Raw genomic sequence first — 21,323 nt, forward strand, 5'->3', positions numbered from 1 at the left:
ACTTTCACATTAAAAGTTTAGGATAAAACAGAAAACATTTAACGGATATTATAAATTATGACATAGTTTAAGTCAGAAACAAACTGACTTAAATCAAACAGAATCAAATGTAATTGTACCTGGCCAACTATTCTGTGTATTGTGTTTTTCCCACCATCAGTTTCAGACTAGGTTAATCACATTATGTCCCTGTGTACATTTGGCACAGAAGTCTACAAACACATCAGTTCCACTGTTAAAAAACATCCGTCAGACAGTATTGACTTCGTCTGACAGACAGGCAGAGGTAGACAAACTCTACGCCAGTCAGCAAGTTCAGGCAATGAGCTGAAAAATCTCCGGCCTGTGCAACAAAAATAGTTATGTGATAAATTATCTACAGTCATTGTAAGTTATATAAGATGCTGTCAGAATACAGAACATACTGTGAATCTCATATCATGTCATATCCCGACTCTATCTTTATAATTATACAACAATTCTTATCAATAAGGTGAGGATGTGATAAGATAGACTTGTTGCCCCAGACAGGAATAAACAATTCAAAGTGCAGACGTATGTCATGCATTTGCACAGCAAAGGCGGCAACATTTTTAGAGTTGTGTTTTCCATATTCCGAGGCTTCTCTCTTAAAAACAAGGTTTCTGTTGAAAGTTGTTGAGCTTGTTAACTTGTAATCTTATAAACCTGATTAACCAGACTAGTAAACCTGCACTGAACTGAGTGTAACAACACACCCCACCGCCAGAGCCTTGCATCACAATAAATCCATTTGCACGATCATGCAATCAGAGTCAGCCACAATTGCAGCACAGCAGGTTGTGTGTGTGTCTGTGTGTGTCTGTGTGTGTCTGTGTGTGTGTGTACACCCCAGGCCGGGGGAGCAGAGAGGCCACAGAGCAGGTGATCCAATGGTGGTGCAATTCACAGTATGGAGTCTTTTTTTCCCCCCACACTGCATGTGTCCCATCTCACATACGGGGGGTGGAGCTGAACTGTCACACCACCTGCACCTGTTTTACATGTTCTGGATAGTTGCTCATCACACGTGGTGAAGGTTTATGACCTGCCTGAAAGAGGTGCTTCTGAATGTTACCCCATTATTAAAGCAAGTTCTTACTTTGGAAGGCATTGCATTCGAAACATATAGCCTAAACTAATACATCAAGCAGTCAAACAACAGAACATTAGCAATTTCAGTGTTAGTCCCAAGAAATGACTTTTATTTGCTTAATTTTCTCTCTTGAATGTCAGGATTTGCTGCGTCTCTTATTTTTCCTCCTATTCTGAGACTAAAAAATATTTGATAGATGAATTGATTATGAAAGTAGTCAATAGTTGCAGCATAAATATGTGTGTACTGTACAGTAATGTTTCCTCGTAGTTTTTTGATGAAGGGATATTATGCAATCTAGACAAGAAAATCTTTAGCGAATCTTACATTGTTAAAAGTTGCGCAATATCCACATGGCAGCAGCCTGCAAAACAAGTTTGACACTGAAAAACCCTGGCTATGCTAAAACACTATTGATGTTTAACACAGAGTGACACAGCACATGTCACGATTATAACCTATGACAATGATTTGTTTCAGCTCTTAAATCTGCCTAAATTATTAATATTGCACACTTTCCTGTTTTAAAACTTGCTTGGGAACTTAAAAACTACAACAAAGTTGCTCAATCTGTAGAAACTCTCCTTCCTGTTCCTGGTCGTCATTGTTTGGACCTTGTGTTCTTCATTCAGTGTTCTGATTGGCTGTCTGGCGCTCATGCGAGCGGAGTCACGTGCCTCCCTCCGACGTCGCTGAGTCCAGTCTGGTGTAGCGACAGTCAGAGAGCGTTCAGAGTGAGAGGGAGCAGAGCAGCGAATACAACTCTGTGTTAACTGTGTAACACAACCCAGAGGACGGATTCCTCCTCACACACCTGAACCAGGTGAGTTACACAGCCCACGTTAGCCACTATTGGTTGTTTTATTGTTGTTTTATGTTGTTTCAGACTGTTGAATTCCTCCAGGACTTTCCTCGCGTGACGTTAGCGCCTCTGTGAATGTAACCTGCCAGCTAGCAGCTTTGCTATCAGGCTAATTCTGACTGTCAAAACAACAGAGAGAAGCGTAATCTGCTAGCCAGTCAGAAAGCACGGGGTTGCTCTCTCTCTCTTTACGAGGCACTATCACTGAGATAAAGGCAGTGTTTGGTATGTTTAAAGATAGATAGGTTGATGTGGTAGACTGTCAAAATAAACACAAGCTCTATTAAAGAGTTATCTGGCTTCTTTCGGGTGTAGCGGCTGTTGTTAGCGGACTAGCCAAGCTCGCTAGCTCGGTGTAAACAAACCCTGATCATAGTCTGTCGGGTGGCTGCAGTCTGCTTCTTATTTTACAATTGACAACACAGCTCAGGTCTAATGTGAGGTGAAACGTGTTTAAAACAGCTTAAGGTCTAACACATAAAAAGGCTCCTTTGTGTGTCTTGTGTTGGAAGTGAAGAAAAAGGCAGTCTGGCTGGAGTTTGGAGTTTCTTTGTCTTGCTTGCTCTCAGTGTTGTTATGACTCCTCTGTACTCTTGAGTGTGTCTGACTTCAGGGCATTGTATACTGTGGCCAATTTGATGCTATTTTTATGTTGAAGTATGGCAATGTGTATGGCAGTTTATATGATCTTATTTACAGCCAGATGCAAGCTATTTTATATGCTAATTTATTTAAACACCTGACAGTCTTGTTTAGGCGCAGCTTGGGCTTCTTTATGTTCTGGTATGTTGTGTTCTGTTGAACGTACCCTATGGTCTTTACAATATTCAATTCATAAACAAATTGTGTTTTTATGTTAGATAGTATAAGCCGATTACACTGTCGCTGAACCACAAATACCTGATCTGAATTTGTCTGCTGTGTGTAAGTCTGTTGGGACTTCACACATCTTTCCCACAGTTAGTCAAAGTAGCCTAATTTGTGTTGTTTAATTTTCTCCGAGAACAAGCTAACATTTTTACTATTAACACGCTGCTATTCACCTTTATTTATTTATTTATTTTACATATTTTTATTGGTTTTCTTTTTAGAACAAACAAGCAAGACAGCCATATAAGAGGCAAAAAACTAAACAAAATCACAGTTTGACTGTAAGAAAAAGGATCGAACAGACATACAAAATAGAAATGATGATAATTAAAAAAAAAAAAATATATATATATATATATATATATATATATATATAATAAAAGGGTAGTTGCACAAAATAAGGAATTAAGACTTTTTGTACGTGCTGGGTTACACACAGATTGATTAAGGGTGATACATAGATGTGATCACTGATCTCTTGTGAGGTTGCACTTAGCTGGGAAAATATGATGCTTTCTGTAGTGGTTCGTCATCAATTAGCAATCAGTTGCTGGCAATATTCTAAAACTCAGCAGCTATTGTTAAAACATACTGTCCTGAGTGTCTCATCCTTTTGCTATTTGACATTTCTTCTTAGTTGCACTGAATGCACATGCAGCTCTACATACATGCCCTTCCCATTTTTAGTGTTCCTCTGACTGTTCAGTTTGCCACAAGGCATGAGGTCATTTCATAAATATTTTATGGCCCGGGTAGCTGATAGTCTATTTGTCTTGAAACAAAACTTCTTATGTACAGAAACACTCCCAGCCGTCCTCCAGCTTGAGATTAGCGCATGGATATTTCATGGAGCAGCGTTCTTGCTCGTATATATATGTTGAAAACCAGTTAGTATTTTCTGTAAGTCCTGTTTGACCCTTTGGGGCAACTGTAGTTTTGCTCTTATGAAACTTTACAGCACTGGAAATACACTTCTTGCACACATGTCTACTGATATTCTCAAGAACTTTAATGTGTCAAAGCTTTCATGCAGAAGGGAGGCATAGCAGATCCGTGCATAATTTGCATGTGTAGCTACTGTGTTCCAGAAGTTCTGCACAAAGCACAGTACCTACTGTACCCACAGTCAGTTTACATCATGAGGTTCTTAATCTGATCTTCATATATCCAGGGCATTTGCAGCAATTTCCTGTTTGGAGATATCGATTTGCAAGCACACAAAGAACGAATTCAGAACTTTCACAGCCTGAGCTCACGAGTCCAACAAGCAAGACATGTCTATCGAGCAATACGTCATATTTCTTTACTGGAAGTTCGACTCTCTAGAGATTTTAATGTATAATGAAGTCATACTTTGACAGCGTGCCAGGTAGGAGAGCGGCTAAACATAGCGTCTAAGAATAGTAGAGAACTTTCAGTGCAAAATTGATTGATCATAAGACGGAGTAGCTGCCTCTCTCTCTTCCTCTGTCTCTTTTATTTTCCTCCACTTGTCTGTCTGTGGTTTCCTTCCTTCCCTGTCGGAGGCCTGTGTGGTGCGCAAAACAAAAAGAACAAAAGCTGCCTTTTCTTTTAAATGCTGTCGCCTAATTGAACACGTGCACACAAAACAACGCATGCAATACGCCCGGCTAAATAATCCTGTCACTAGTTAATTACTTCCTCTATAGGCACAGGAAGCTTCTTACCCCCTGAGTGAAGCATTAACAGAAAACATATGTCTGCTCTTTATGTTATAGCATGTTTGCTAGCTTCTGCAGCTTTTGTACATGCACATATATGTCTGTTTATAGTACATTATTGGGTGTATAAGCAGACATGAGGTGTGTATATTGGACTGTGTTCTGTCAGGATGTCCTGCTATTAGCTACACGCCAATACTAAGAGAGGAAAACAGGAGCTATCACACTTGAATATAAGTTTGTCACTCAGCTTAATGTTGCAGCAACAGAAGGCACGAGGGTCTTAATATAGTCGGTAGCTTTAGGTTTCCCTTTCATCAGAACATTTAGGGGTCCTATTTTTATCCACGTGACCCACCCAGGGCTTGAAAACCACTGCATTCGCTTGATTCACCAGCGGAGCCAGCAGCGCGTTGACCTTGTCCCGGTCTCCGTCTGCTCTGCTATACGTTCAAATGGAGCAGTGTCTTTGAATATTTAACCACTTTCAGTCCTTCCGGGAATATTTACGCATTTTCCAGGACGATTTGATGCGTTCAGGGACTCTCTGCTTTATTTAAATAAGGTTAAGAGTTACTTTAGAGAGAAAACAAACTCAGCAGATTGATTTTTCTGCCTTCACCACCCACAAACTGTGAAGAGTTGATAACTTGGCGGTGCCGGTCTGTTACATGAATGTTTTATGTGGACTTTACTGCTTTTTCAAATTGATCCGATGGCAAAGTGCTTGTGGGAGCAAAATCAGGTCATTTTTTTTGTATTTGTCAGTGGATATTTTGGCTCCTCCTACTCTCAACGATTTTTACTTTTTCAGGCATACTTTTTTAAATGATTTGGATGAGCAACCGCTGAGTTCAGGACAGTGTTTAACAAAGGGAGGTAGTGCTGTTTAAAATGTGCGTGACACCGGCCTCAGTTTCTTTCATATCAATCCAAACAGCTGACTCTGACAAATGGGCCCATCTCCTCTGTCAAAGGACGCCTGAATGTCACCTACCATATGTTGAGTGTGTGTAATCTATCACGGTATTTTTCTCCTTTCATTGATGAAATTTAAAAACAGGATTTTGCGGAGACGTGTAGTTTTATTAAGTCAAATATTTCCACCATGTCCGCAGTAGTATCTCTGCTACGTGGCTGCCTCTTTAGGTTGCATGAGAGAACCAGTAAAGAGCATGTGTGTGTGGTTCCCCTCACACTGGTTCTCTTTGTTTGTCTCTCCATCATAAGACTGCTGGCAGCCGCATCAGTAACTCACTGCTGTACCAGGACTGAGATCTCACCAGGGGACACGCACTTTCCCAGACAAGCCTAGATATGAAGGCTAATAGACTATAAGAGAATTATAGTGGAGGTAAGGTTATTTACGTGATATTGTTACGTACTTTTATTACGCATTAGTTGGTGTATTTGGGCTAAAACGGCTGTTTTGTTGCAGAAGAACATGCTAAACTTGTTTGCAAGTAGCATAAAGTTGTCATCATTAATTTCCTCACAAACCAACCCGCCCAGGTTTAAGCAAACACTTTGATTACTCTGACTTGCATGGAGTCAGACAATCAAAGGATTTCAGTAATATCACGGTGTCGTGGGTGTGTGTATGTGTGGTTATGTCTAAGTGCAGGTCTCAGTAGGACCACGTAGAACAGTAAAAGCAGTCATGTGGTCTCCAACAGCAGGTTTGCATCATTGTAAAGCGCTCCTAAATACAAAGGGAGGCCTATTCACCAACGCCCCGCCACAATCAGGAACATACACAGCAGCTAACTGCACCGCTAAATCAAGAGTCCAGGCTGACTAATCCAATTTTTTTTGGAAGGAAAATGTGATGTCCAACTCAGCCAAATAGTTTATGGATTCCAAGCCACCATATTGTAACAAGTTACCCTCTAGAAGGTGTTGAATTCCAGTTATTCTCCCTTTTTTAGCATTCAATACACACTTCTATTTGTGATTTAAATTCTCCTCTTTGTGTAAGCTGTTAAATTTATAAGGTCAGAGGCTGATAATGTTCAGGTTTAATTGCTTTCTAGACACAGAGGAAAACAAAAGAAACAGGTTACTGATGTCAATACTAATTTATTTTTTGCTGGGTTAGCAAGGTCAGGGGTTTAAGATATTGACAATTTAATAAAGAAAAGACTCTTCACCGGTACTCATCACTACCAGCCTCCCAAGCTTACTCTGACTTTTCCAGGTATAGATCATTTATGTTTGACTCGTGCTGATAGTGAAACTTCACCGCCTTGTTTAAAGTGCAATGTGCACAATGTGTTGTCACAGGAAGTCGCTATCTTATAAAACATTGACACGGCATTGGTTTGACAAATCGGTCAACGTGGCGTCTTTAAAGTACAAAGTGCCGTCATTTAAAGACAAGCTGATATGTTCAATAAGAAGAGTTACAATCTCCTCATACATTAAGTATTACGTGTTTTAGCAGACTATCAACGTGATGAGTAAATATGGGAAGTGTAAACCTGTTTGACTGATTTTAAACTGAAAGGCCTTTGTAACCTGTTTAAACATCCTCTGTGTTGTCTCACCTGAAAAACCGGGTTAGACACCCTCAAGGTCATGCCCAACTCGGATCTATTCACACTTGGTAAATATGCTTGGTAAACGTTCACACGTAATATGACCCATAAGACAAGGATCCGAGTAAGAGAATAAAGGGCTGATTCAAGACACATTAACCTTCTTTAATGTGGCTGTAATTGATATTTTTTATAACCGCATGGATTGACGATGTGAAAAAGGTGACTCATGCTTTATAGCAATTTTCAGGTTCTTGTTTTAGACGTTGTTGTTTGTGTTAACTTGACTCTTACCGCTTTTATACCGCTGCTTTCAGCTGTTTTTACAGTTAAAGTCTGCCATACACTACATGTTTAGCACCAAACAGCCGACTGACACAGTTAGCAATTAGCTGGGAGGTTGAGACCAAAAACAGAGCAAAAAGTGAGTAAAAAAGGGAGGCAGAAAAAAACAACTCCAAATAGATGGTATCTCTCTACAACAGTTTGATTTGGAAACAATACGTACCGTAAAATCCAGAATATAAGACTCAGTCGTCTGTTTTTTCGCCCCCTTTCCGGCGCGATGCTATGCTCCAAGGGTGGCGGCTGCAATGGTGATCATGGCGGTGCATATCCGTGACGAAGTGTTAGCAGCAATCATGTTAGTTTTCCTCGTTTAAAACAGTGAGGAAAACAGCACTGCGGCATATTGTAAATAGGAGAAGTTGCAGCGGCTTGGACCCGGAAACAGTTTAATGCGGAGGTGTGATGTCACCAAGTGTGTCTTATTACGAATTTTACGGTATCTGTTTGCTAACAAATTCACTTTATCAACTTATCAACAACCAAAAATCAGTTGTTGCAGGTATAAGTCTGTAGTGAAATTTAGCTTGTGTAGCTTGTGTGTGTGTGTGTGTCGCAGAGAGAGAGTAATGACAGCAGGTGACGGGCCACAGGCCACATCTGACTGAGTGACTCAGACAGTGAGCGCACATTGTAGGGAAAAAGTCATGTTCCTGTCACAGCACAAGAACTAGGAGCCTATAACAGAATGTAACATGTGACAATGCCGGTACACCTTGCTTTTTGTTGCACACACAAGTGCAACCAGCTGACAGCGACATTCGGCCTCCGTGTTTAGTTGTCCTTAAACCTGTTGTGAAGCCTGTGGTTTTTTTTGAGGGGTTTAGTTTGAAAGTTTTACACCACACATTAAATGTATTGTTTTTTGGAATTTCTTGCACACCTGTTTTCAATCAAGCACTAATTAGAGTCCCTGCAGCATCAAAGAACAGCTTATTAATGTGGTTATAACTATGGCAGTCATCTGGGGGGGGGCAAATATCAGGTAAGAAAGCAATGAGAAGCAATTTTTTTACCATTTCTAAAGATTTTTTTTGCAAAAATATTAGGTTTTGGGTTAGTCAAAAAAGTTTGTAAAGGTATCTTGCATAATTGAAGGATATTGGCTCCGAAGAATAAGACAGACGTTGAGTTTACCCGCTTAAAATCCAGTAATCCTCTTCGTCATATTTCATTTCTTACACTAGGTTTTGAAACATTATGCAAGTTTATATATGTGGTAAAAGTTTCTATGTTTTTCAGTGTATGGACCTGTTACACAGCACGATATTGTTTGACCTTAGTCCTCCATTTGTAAAGGAAAATGCTGCTCTTCCTCAAACAGTCTTAATGTGTCATCACACAAACATCTATACACTCATTCAGTACCCTGGCGTAGCAGCATGTCACACATCCATGCAATGCTGCAAAGCTGGTTTAGTGACTCATTTCTTCTTTCCTTTTTCTTGCGTCTCACCCCCTCTTCCTTAAACAGAAGTAAAACTTTCACCCACTTCTGTTGCTGCCTTGGCGTGCCGTTAACTTCCTCATGAAACACATTTTCTCCCTTGGCTCCCTGAGCTGAACGTATTTCCCTCATACTCAGGCAGCGCTCACTATCGTTTAGCTCACCTGCCGAATCCCCCCTCTTCTATTACACATGATTTATACACAAAGTGATGTGTATCAGATTTTATAGTGCAGTTTCTGCCGTGACTGATGGGACCCTTAACCTAATGTGTGTCCCCATTCCCCAGTTAAAGAAGCACAAGTGGGTACTACTTCTCCTTTTTCTCTCCACTTTTCACAGCTGCTGCCAACAGTCACCTCTCACTCCTTCCCTTGAGGAAAAAGAAACTAGAGAACAAATCAATTCCCATCGACGTCTCTTTTCAGTTTCAGTCGTTGTGATTTTCTCTCTTTCCTCAGTCTTTGTTTTTTTTTTTTCACCTAAGTTCCTGTTGGGTTTGTCTATCGGTTGACAAGATTTTTGGAGCAGGCTCCTAGTTGGCTCTACAGTGACAACGACTACTGTGGAGTGAAGTCAGCTGTCTCCTGCTCGTGTGTGTTAGAGAGAGGAAGTAAGAGCGAGACAAAGAGAAAGATGGTGACAATAATTGGGAGGGAATGCAGGGCACATGCTCATGCCTGTGTGGAAACGGATAAATGACCTTGTGTGTAGACTGTTAGCGTGCTAATCTTAGCGTGTTCTGCTGCCATTCATCTGTGAAGTGCAGCTCAGGGTTTTACAGTATATTCGCTCTTCACTACAGTCTTGACTTGAACACACAGTGGAAAGATGGCTTACATTGGCCATGGATGTATTTGATATATTTATGTCTATATGGATGCCACTCTCATCTGTCTTCAAAAAATTAAGCTACAGCCAGAAGTTGGTTAGCTTAGCTTAGCTTAAAGGCTGGAAACAAGGGAAAACTCTAAGCCTGGCTTTGCCAATTGTTCAAAACCAGCTTACCAGCACCTTAAACTCACTCATTATGTTAACCAGAGATACCAGTCTCTTATGTGTAGGAAATATGAAGCTACAGCCAGTTAGCTTAGCTTAGCATAAAGACTGGAAACAGGAGGAAACAGCTAGCCTGGCTAGTTACATCAGTCCTCTCAGGACGCAATAAGGATCTGTTGTTGTGACAGCGTCTGACAGTGGCCTGGTGGTGAGACGGGATTGTCTTTGAATTAAAGGTCACAGGTTTGATCCCTCAAAAACAATCACTGGCCTCCAAATGCCACAAATGTGCAGGTACTGTAAGAAAGGCCTTTAAGTAGAGACTGTACTACAGTGACTTCATCAACCTTACATCTATCCACTGCTTTTAAGGCCTTGATAGCCTTGGATTGAGCTCAGACACAAATGTCGCCAACATCTATCCAGTCTGACCTTTAACTCTACAAGCTACAACATTAAGACGTCAGGGTCACATCATTGACATCAACATTTAAGAATCAATAATTACCCTCGTGTCAGGACAAAGTCTCAAAGGTTTGAAAATTGCCAACACGCACTGTAGTTGGTACACGCTGGCTGTATTAGTGGTATTGACCTCTGGGTCAAATCAATGCCATCAATATTAAAAGCTCAATAGCGTCTATAGTTAAAGGACAATAATGCTTATTGATGACATTGCTTATGTTGCCTCAAGCTGGTTTATAATGTCAAGCGACTAAAATATAGAAAATTAAAGGAGATATTCTGGTAGTGTACTGGAAGAGTATTATTATGTATTGATGACAGCTTAAAACATGTATTGCTTGTTCTGTTTTCTCTAATTGGTGAATGGTTGTAAATAACTTTCATTAGATTGCTCATGGGGCCAAAAACAAACATTTTCCAATTTTTTACTTACTCAATCATTTTCTACCTAAGTATATAATATTTCAGGCAAACAATCTGCTATCATAAAGAAAATATAGGTTGACAATATAGAAAACAACCCAATAGAGATGTGTCTTACTTCTTTCAGCCTTGATCCTGCCTGTGAGATTCAGCTCAATAGCAAGCAAAACGTTTGGATATGCATCAATACATTTTTAATCACATTTTTTTTGCTTGCGGTGTTGAAAGTTTTGCTTTGCAACCTATTCTGTTTGATCGCATAATAAAGACACAAAATTAAAGACACATAGGTAGTGATGAAAAGTTATAAAAATACAAAACATGGGAAAACTACGCCGACTGATAATGACATACATGTGAGACTTTATAACACAAAAATAGCTTTAACAGCTTTATGTTAGCATCCATTCCCTGCAGAGTTTATAGCGCTTGCATAACAAGAGAAAATGTGCATGTTATAGCTGTAAAAGATTTAAATCAAGTATCCCCTGCCTTTTCCCCCTGAGTAAAGTGTCATTGTGGACCACTTTCATTGTGTATTCTGAGTTGTTGTAACCTACAGGAAAACCAGAGCAGATGGCAAACGCGTCCGCCTGATTGGTTTGTTCCATGGAGGTCGTTTAACCTCTTTTAATTGAGGGGAAAATAGGGGTGTATACGACATTCTCGAGGCTTTTATGTGCCAAGAAAATTGTGATCATACATTTAGCCGCACGAAACGTCTTTATGAGTCATTTTACATCCTGTCGTGGATGCTCATAATGTGTCAGCTGTTCTCTCAGAACTGAAGCTTGAACACTGGGAGTTGGCTCGGGCCCTGGGAAGCCCCATTTGGTGTCGGGTGTGTGAATCAGACTCTTTCTCTTTCTGTTTCTCTGTATTTCATGTTCCATCCGTCATAATGGATCCTGTTTATCTCAATATGGGGTCAGGCTGTTCTGTTCAGGCTCTTCTGCTACTGTGGTCGTCCAGGCTGGTGCTTAAAGACAGTGCCGATGTTTCCACTTGTAGCTAATGCGGCTGTATAAGACAGGTATTTAAAGAGTGAGTTGGTGACGTGCTGCCACCCAAAAGTTTCTTCTTCTTCCCCTGACTCCAGACTGTTATCAGACCCACACAGAACAAAACTTCTCAGCCATTTCAGTCGTCAGGAGAGCTGTTTGTTCTCGTGTGGCAATCAGGCCACAACACCGTTATCTCGGGATTCGACTACAGCTCCACAAAAAACATCAGAAGTACTTCATTCCTCTTATTCTCGGGCTAATATGGAGCCAGCGTGAAGTCTCACTTTTCATCATGACAGAAAATGAGCGTGCAGTTACTCAAAAAGAAGCGGCGATATAATTTTCGGAAATAGTCGATCGGGGAGGAAGAGGAGGGAGGAGAAGCGGAGAGATTGATCGTACGATCTCGGGGAGTAGAAGTGTTTGATTTCGATTAGGGCTCGTGCCCACAGGCCACTCATCTCAGTTCAGCTCAGACAGTCCTCTCTCTAATCTTCGCAGCAGAGAAGAGCAGTTCTGTGTGAGGGTCGATGGCATTGGGTTATGAAACTGTATTTTTCCTACGGCTCTGTCAACGATTTTATCTGTTCTCGTCTTTTGTGTAGACTTCTTTCTTTGTTACTTTCCTCTCCCGATCCCCTTCCGTTTTTTTTTTTTTAGAGCGTTGCAATTTCCTGTCATCACCTCCAGCTGTGGTGAGACGTTCCTTCTCTAGAATAATTATCATTCAGTGGAAGAACCACATGTACACGCACGCAATTACAACAAACACCTTTCCACTGAAATGAGTGTTGACTGTTGGTAAAGAGAGGCAAACTACAGGAGTAAGTGTTCAAACAACGGAAGTACATATGCTAATGTGACTAACGGGAGTAAACAACCGTCCTTAATGTCATACTGTACTGGCAAACGGTTTCAGTTGCTGTTCCATTTAAACGATCATTAAAGATATTGGGATTATATTACCGTGGTTTGTTCATATGTCCAGTGCATTATTTTTTGTCTGTTGATACCAGTTTCACATTTAGTCACCTCATGAGTATATGAATCCATATCGTCTCTGCAGGACAAGTATTGAAGTACCAAGTAAGCACAACAATCCACTATGTTATGTGTTCAAAGCAGCTTTGTTGTTGTAGTTTTTAGCAAACTTATAGTGCACTACAGAAGTTTTATTTTTATTTTCTGAGATGGGTCACAAAGATTGTGATATTGAAAGGAAGGACTTTTATATTACAGGCTGTTGTAGACCGATTTTTTTTTTTTAAAAAGCACTTTCAAAGTAAGAAGCGAGGTCAGCTCCACTTCATTTATTTTTGAAAAAGTAGGAACATGAAGTATAAAGGAAGTTGAGGACATGCAGACGCAGCGTGAATCGTTGTGTAGTGAAGATGAAAAGCGCCTGACAAGACGAGAAGTGAAAGCACATATAGGCTATATTTTATCTGTTTTTCGCTGATCCGAAAAAATTATTTGATCCGTGACTCAAAACCATGATATGATCCGAACTGAGTTTTGTGATCAGTTGCACCCTCGGCTTCACCACCACTGGCTTAACAGCATCATCTATCATCATACATACTTTGTAGTTTAATTTAAATGAAAAATTACAAAACAAGCGTAAAAATACAAACACTAAAATAACTTCAAAGAAAAATAAATTAATAAGAGGCAACAAGAGCGCAGGTATTACCTGTATCACTGGGTCCCCCATGACAGCTCTCCTACATTCAAACACTTATATGTCGCTGCAATTTTTCGCTGTATATATTGAAATTAGGGCTGGGCAATATGACAATATATATTGTTAAAACAATATGAAAATGAAATGTGTGTTTTTCTATCGTTATTCCAGCGTGATGTCACAAAACCAGCGGCTGAACTGCTTCATGGCTGTTTTTCCGTCACTTTGACCACGCTTTTTTACGTTCTAATCCTTCCAGTCCAGTCCAGAGAAGGACTCAGGCTCAGCCCATTTCCCTTTTCTTTCTTCAAATTTAATTTACACAGGATTATCCAAAAATAGACTTTACCAAGTGGTTATTTCATATAGGATAATTATTGTTTAAATTACCAGAAAACATGATGTATCGTTATATATATCACATGAGACATGAAAAATCCTATATCGTGATATAGCCCGAACCCCAGTGTCGGGATGTGTGTCCCGAGATTCTTGCCGTACACAATCCTACTGAATGAGAGAACAAGCTGTTTTCAAAAAGGTGATTTATGCACGCTCAGACACACAGTCAGGCGTGAAAAAGCTGACTTTTTAACACCTTCAACTGTAAGAACTCTACTTTTAAATGTGGTCCTACTGATGTCTGTTACTGTAGATGATGTTCATTACACTGCCTGAGCATGCTCCCTGGTCCTTTACTTGAGATCCACTCTTTTGTAACACGCTTACTGTTACAAATAACGTCGTTAGCAGCCTGTGTGTGTTTACAAGTTCATGCTCAGGTGCCTTTATCCCCTTGACAGTGCAATCCCCTAATGTACCTTTGTGGTGGCACATGGGGCTGGTTTAAATGAAGCGGCCCAGTGATCAGGGTCCCCTCTGGAGTGCTGCGTGTGTGAGATGGTGACACACTCACACTGAGAAAACCGATCTCAGCAATGTCACACATGCTGATACGAACGTGCAGCCGCAGTTCTCATTAACGGAACCTTAAACGCGTCGGTCGCGTGAGTGTTTGGACACAAGCTGCTGCGGATATAAACAGGTGCAGGTCAGGTACACATGATGAGCATATTCATCCAAAATATCTGCATGTAAATAGAAGAGTAAATCTTCCACACCACCAAGTGGGCCTGTTTTTACTTGTCCAAGTTAGGTTGGTCACATGTTCAGTAATAATAACACCTGCACACTTTTAGTCCTGTTAGATTTACGTCTTGGTTTATGGCTGTGTATTTGTATTGTTTGCAACCATTCAATCTATTTCTGATTTATACTGTCAGAGAGTAGTATTTTTAAGGTATACCAGAGTTTATACAACACCTTAGCTGTGATATAAGCTTTAAAATTACCTCTAAAATAAGACGCCTTTGGTTTAAGTGTAACTGGAGTTTATAAATGAGCTAATGAAGTGTTACATTTCCCTGTAAAGCAGAAGAAAAACTGAGCAGAGGAACGTTGTTGTGGTGAGAGAAAGATGTAGATCAAAAAGACAGATTGTATTATAAGCTCTGAACAGGGAACAAATCTACTTCCTGTGTGTGAAACTCTTGCTCCTGTCCTTGACACCTCTCGTCGCTAAGTAACTCGCCATGACGGCAAGTTGGCAGCTCCTTATTGGCTGCCGATGTGGGTAGATCCAGTATTTTAAGGCGTTGATACCACTTTTTTAAAGTGAAACAGATACAACAACAAGGACCATCTGCTTTGTATGAATGAGCTGCAGCTGAGCTGTGGTGTATCTGCAGGGTAGTTTGTCTTGTAAGGGGATTGAACTTGTGGCCTTTTAACTGCTCCACTAATGCCCCCGCTATTATATATTTAGTCTGGACAGTCAGGCCCAAATGGAAGACTTCCTAGTGCTTCGGCTGTGATATATATAGTGCACTTGATTGCTCGGGTTTAATGGCTTTAATTTGTATTGTTTGGGAAAGAGCCGAACAGAGTTTTAACAGTTCTGTTTGCTGAATTCTTCTTTTTGCTTGTTTTGTTTGGTTTTGATTGCTTTCTGTGACTGTTTCAGGATAAACAAAATCATGGAGACTAACTTCCCCCACTTTTTCTTCCTTCCTTTTCTTCCTTTCTCCCGTCTCCTCTATTTCTGTGTCTCTTAGGCTGTGTTCGATAAAGTTCTGAAGATCTTCGTCCAGTCCAAAGACTTGTGGAGCCCAGGTGAGTCAAATATTCTATGTTTTCATCTTTATCTGCTCGCACAAGCACCATACTTGTTTGCTTTAAAGAGGGGGTATTATGCTGTATCACATTTTAAGACATATTTATAATGTTACAATGTTGGACGTCTAGACTAAACGTGGGTGAAGTTTGAAATCTGTAGGTAAAAGCATGTTGAGGCTTCTCAGCTCAGTCTTCAGGCTGCTGTGAACGGCAGGTTTCACACAGTTTTTTGTAAACGTCACACAATGCGGCCTCAGCAGGCTTCAGAGAGCTAGCCAATCAGAAGAAAGCGGGCTTGTAGGGGTGGGGTTTCTTAAAGAGACAGAGCAGACTGAGTTGTGCACAGAGCACCAGTGTGAGAGAAATTTGTCTTTTTAAACTGTAAATGATGCTAAGCTACTCCACAGTTATCACAGAGTGAAATATGAAGCTTAATACCGCCTCTTTAACCTCGTCTTCTGTTCAGTCCCATCAGGTTTGGTCTCCTCCATTCGGTCTTCAACCTCATCCCTTCACTCTTCTGTCTGCGGAGGTCAGTCCAGCGTTCCAAGCTGGACGGAGGAGAGACGAGCGGGGCCGAGGGCCCGGCCTTCGTGCTGCGACACAGAACATCCAACCTCATCGAACACACGACAGATGGCTCGCCTACGGATCACATGAGTCCCCGGGAGAAGGAAGACACGCCCACCTCAGGTCCTTCAACTAGTCACCTCAGCACCTCAGAGTGCCCCTCACACAATGGGGTGAGTGTTCGACACAAAAACACACACATGCGTGCTGTCATCTGGTTGGTTCAGAGCCATGTGGCGCGGCATGGGTCGACCTGTCACACTGTAACACTATCCCACCAAAACACACCCTCACATTAATTATTAAAGAGGCCCCTGCCCGAGTCATAGTTAAATATAAGGATGAATACTGGAGAGTTATTTTTTCTCTTTAACAGCTGAAGTGTATGATATTAATGGGAATAGATTTGGCATTTTTAGCAGCCTGTGATACACATGGAGGTGTGAGTCATACACCACGCACGCACTGTAATGTTCATTAAAAACAGTAATTAGTGTTTAATCACCACACCACAGTGAGTGTGTGAAACATGTTTCAGCATCCGTTTCCCTTTGAAGACTTAACGTTTCCACTGATCAATAAAGTAGATTAATCATGAGTTAATTAAACATTAAAAGATAGTTTGACCTCCGTTTGAAAAGGAGCTGGAACAGATTTAGATTTAAAGTTTGTTTAGGAAAGTTTTAGCACAACAACAATATGAGACTTAAAAAGAACTGCATTATGTTGTCCGCAGATACGCAGATACATACAGTATATGCATGTTAAAGACCAGCTCCAGTCATGTTTTAAGATTTTGTCTGATTTCGTAATTTTTTTGTGTCTTTTCTGCAAAATACATTTAATTACCTTGTAAAAATCCTCCCAAAGCATCTCCTCCTTCTCCTGCATCCACATTTCCAAACGCCCCCTCCATCGCGAAAACAAAACACGTCTCTGCCATCGTTTAGCGGCAGCTTGTTGAAACTTAGCTAGCTTGAAATGTAGTCATTAGTAATTGTAACGTTAACGTTAGTCGTCAGTAGTGTGTTAGCAAAAATGACGATGACTGTTACGGCCAAAGTGGTTGCCATAGGTTGCACATATGCATAGTGTCGCCCCGTCCATTAACGGGATTGGCTCCTTAGGTTTGTGACATCTCAAACCTGCCAATCTGAAAACGTGTTGTTCAGCCTGTCCTTGGTACACTGCAGTTTAAAAGCAGACAGGCCCAGCCATGGAGATGACTGCTTATGCTGTCCCTGATATGTCTTGTAGCACATGAAGAACACCACATGGAGATGTTCACAAGGTTAAACACTTGATTTCCACTGGAGGGGGGCTTTAAGATGTAAGTGGAACACCTTATGGGGACCAGCAGAAAAGTTGCACCCATGAAAGAAGGCATAAAGAAGGTGGACTCTATAAAATAAAAGTATACAAAGTAATAGAAAAATATAAACTCTAAGTTAAAGTCAGTTAACATGCTCTTTAAATGTGTTCAAACAAGCTCTCTAACCAGAGCAGCTGCGTATTTAGTGCCTTGCCTTAGGGCAAAAGAAGAAAAGAACATTTTGTAATAATGTTAGAGAGATAATGTTAGGGTGTACTGCCCCTTTAAGAGCCACTGCACCACCTTTAAGAGAGTCTGTATAAAAAGCCTCTAAAATGATAAGAAAAGTAAAATTGGTGTTAAATGCTCCCAGCAGTGGAGACGACTGAGAGGCTTCATGTCTGTGGCCGTGCGGCAGGTCGTACATGCTCGGGTTGTACCGACACGTTCCTGGAGCTTTATTTTGAAAGGTTTGATCAAGAGCCTGTTTCCCAAGCTTGCTCACCCTCCACCTCTTCCCTTCATTATTATCGACACCCTCACCACCTTCAAGGCTTCCCACACCTGACGATGAGCCACTCTGTGTGTTAGTAATTAACAGTGCATTATGATCAGGTTGGTTCAGTTTTAGATCCACCCTCCCGTCTTCAGCGATGTTGATATTGAACGTGTGCGCCTAAAAATAGACCTGTTAAGTCTATATACAGACGTCTTCCTGGAAGGAGAGCAAACACATTGCCAAAAATCTGTGTGAAGAGCGTCCCATGAAGACAACCTATCGAACTCATCAAACGAGACGCCTGTGTTGCCTTTTCGCCGTGCGTGTGTGCAGACAAAGCCGCCGCTGTGTTGTTCGGTATGAAAGGCAATCAGCACAGAGCCGTTGAGCCGCAACACAATAGCGCTCGTGTGTGTGTGTGTATTGTTCCCGCCTGCTGTAACACAACACTGATACCTGAGAGTATGCTAGGGGCCCCTGTGCCCCAGTCAATGAAGGCAAGCTGTCTTAACACCCCACAGGCACCCCTTTGAATTTTTCAGCGTTTTGGTTAGGTGTCTGGAAATGTGTTTGAAAGTCTGCGGTTCAGCTTCGGGGTTGGTATCACACATCCTGTTTGCTGTCAGCTTGTATTGGCTGCCTCTCTGTCTTTTATTTTGGAACGTTTGGTTTGTCTTACACACAGGATGCCTCTTTTTTTCCTTGTTTTGAACATATTTTTTAATGTCTTCCTGATAAACACCGAACAGTTGCAGAAACAACATCCTGCAAAGAACATTGCAGCTTAAACGTGCCTCTAAAACTAACACTAAAGCTTCATGTTTGTACCTGCATTGATTTCAGTGTCATTAAAGTTCAATTGAGTGTCCTTTAGAGGCAGTTTAATTCAATTAAGTCATTAAGATCCGGAACAAATTTAGACAATTGTCAGGTTCAATTGTTTGTACTAAAGCAACTAATGAAAGTAAGAGTGGAGAAAAGATCTAAAAATATCCCTAAAACCCAATAACGTCTGATTGTGTTATGCCCTCCTTTAAAGCAGATTTACCAGAGAATAAATAGACTGCTGTGTTTTCACATAGTACAAAGAAAACAAGGCGCTCTACTGTAACAAACTCAAAGCGTGGAGATGAATGATAAGGGAGCGTGTCAGCCAAAAACCCAGCTGTGGAATTTTATAACACACAAACTTCAACCACCATCAACACAACAGGGGAAACACCAATAAACAAGAACAAATACAGGCGAACAATGCACAAGGTTTGGGTCCATTGAGTCCTCTGCACATCCTCTCTTTGTCCTGAAGGCTCTTTTATTGCTTTCATGAACTGACGTTCAGCCTCAGGTGGATCTGGCATCCAGTTTCACTTCCTCTCATTGTACCTGTCACATGTTATTGAAGGAATATTATTAATATCACAATGCGTTCAACACTCGGACATTTAAGGAAGGAAGATCTGAACCTCTAATGCTGACATGCTGCTAAATATTAAAGGCATGTACGTTCATTATGCTTATAATAACATGGGAAACAATCACTGTCACATAAAGTCAACGTTGAAGCTAACTACATCTTAAAGGAGAAGCTTGATATAATGGGAAACGCTTGTGAACACTTTCTTTCATGGAGTTAAAAGAGCTTATCAATACCACTCTCATGTCTGTAACATAAATATAAGGCTACAGCCAGTTAGCTTAGCTTAGCATGAAGACTGAAAGCAGGGAGAACAACTTTGTTCAAAAATCCATTCAAAAGCAACATATTTAGGATTTAAAGGGGGGTTGTTTTTCAGACTATTTCTGTTTCACAACTGGTTTTGATTAGCCAAGAAGTATTGGATTATGAAAGCTAAGCTAGCTTTTTCCTCCTGTTTACACTCTGTAAGCTAAGCTTAAAGGACCGGTTCGCTGATTTTTCAACCTCAGTCCTATCATGCTATTATGGGGGCTAATGCCATTATGGTAGAAAAAAATGGAGGGCGGGTTAGGCGGAGGCCAGGGAGCTCGCTACACTACACTTCCTCAATCTAGGACGCCCGCCTCCGATTTTTTTTAGACTATCCACCAGTATATTCTCGTCGTATTTTGCATTCTGTACCGCTCTGAGCAATTGACTGCAGGGAAACGGTAGTATTTCACTTCAGCGTCTCTCGCCGGGCCGTTCCTTTCAGAGGGAGGGGCGCAATGCACGCTGGGTGTTGTAGGAATGTAGAATGGGCGAAACCACGAGCTGTTTGTACAACTTTCTCCACAGCTATGGCGCCAATTTCAAATATTATTGCTTCTGTCGATTACAGAGAACATCAGCTTTGACTGACAGTTGCTTTTTCCAGGGGTGAACTGCTCCTTTAACAGCTGCTGGCTGTAGCCTTGTATTAACTGCACAGACTCAGACTGGTGTTTACTTTTTTAAACTAATTTGCTTCCATTTATAGGCCTCCTTTTCTACTTTTTGTGTAATGATAAAGGTAATAAATATAGGGTATTCAAGTTCACATGAATAGTAGCAGAATTGAGAAGTCCTTTAAAAAAAGCAGAAGATCACATGCTTTTAATATCTCTCAACACTGTTAACTAGCCCCAGTGTGATGTCCATTCCACTGTCCAATGACGCAGGAAAAAACAAAGACCAGCATTGATGTGTCTCTTTAAAGACGTTGATTTAAGCCCTCTGATCACTGTGATAACTAAATCTGTTTTTCTTTGTTGCCATGCTAACACTGATTTTTCCTGCCGTCCTCACGGTTTCGGACAGAAAGAGAACCGTTTGTCTCTTTGCAGCCTGAACACACTGTCTGCTTTATTTTAAAGTCTGCCATGTGCGTGTGTTTGGAACACACTGTCTGCTTTTGAAGGCCTTGGCGTCTTTTCCAAATTGTTATCGTCCCAAGAGAGCATTGTGCATGTGTGAGTCACATGTCGAATCTCCCCGTCTGTGCTGGGCAGGGGTCACCATGTACAAGGGTGAGCTCGCACCCTCTCTGTTCCGTTAGAAGTCAAGACTCTGCTCTCATTGGTGCGCAGAGTTTCAGCTGTGTTCCTATTGGCTGACGGCTGTTTCCTGGATCCCGCCTTCTGCCAAACTGCCAGCATGTGACTCTGTTTACATTCAGTCTAAAGTGCAATGTTTTGCTGGAAGATGCGGATTTGTCCTCAAGTTACTCCTCCTCATCCTTCCTCATTTATCTTCTCAAAACCATCTTCCCCTTAACACACACACACACACACACACACACACACACACACACATTGTTTTTCAACTGTGTGTGCGTGTGAACACTCATTAGTCAGGTGAAAGTCATTAGCCGGGTCTACATACAGAATGCTTAATGAGT

At 41.1% G+C, this 21,323-nt stretch overlaps 1 protein-coding gene across 1 annotated transcript in view; it reads left to right on the plus strand.

The window, feature by feature from the left end:
- Window positions 1-1,837: 1,837 nt before the first annotated feature.
- The window catches only part of adipor2 (adiponectin receptor 2), a 31,337-nt gene continuing 11,851 nt past the window's right edge, over window positions 1,838-21,323 (plus strand). Inside the window, exons 1-3 of the mRNA XM_069671445.1 lie at window positions 1,838-1,937; window positions 15,547-15,604; window positions 16,074-16,350. Of these exons, the coding sequence (XP_069527546.1) occupies window positions 16,264-16,350 (87 nt within the window). The 5' untranslated portion in view covers window positions 1,838-1,937; window positions 15,547-15,604; window positions 16,074-16,263. The remainder of the gene's footprint in view (window positions 1,938-15,546; window positions 15,605-16,073; window positions 16,351-21,323) is intronic.

The sequence above is a fragment of the Semicossyphus pulcher genome, unplaced genomic scaffold (assembly GCF_022749685.1).
Source record: "Semicossyphus pulcher isolate SPU_LCO1_2020_fin unplaced genomic scaffold, fSemPul1.0.p SCAF_20, whole genome shotgun sequence".
Classification (NCBI taxonomy): Eukaryota; Metazoa; Chordata; class Actinopteri; order Labriformes; family Labridae; genus Semicossyphus; species Semicossyphus pulcher.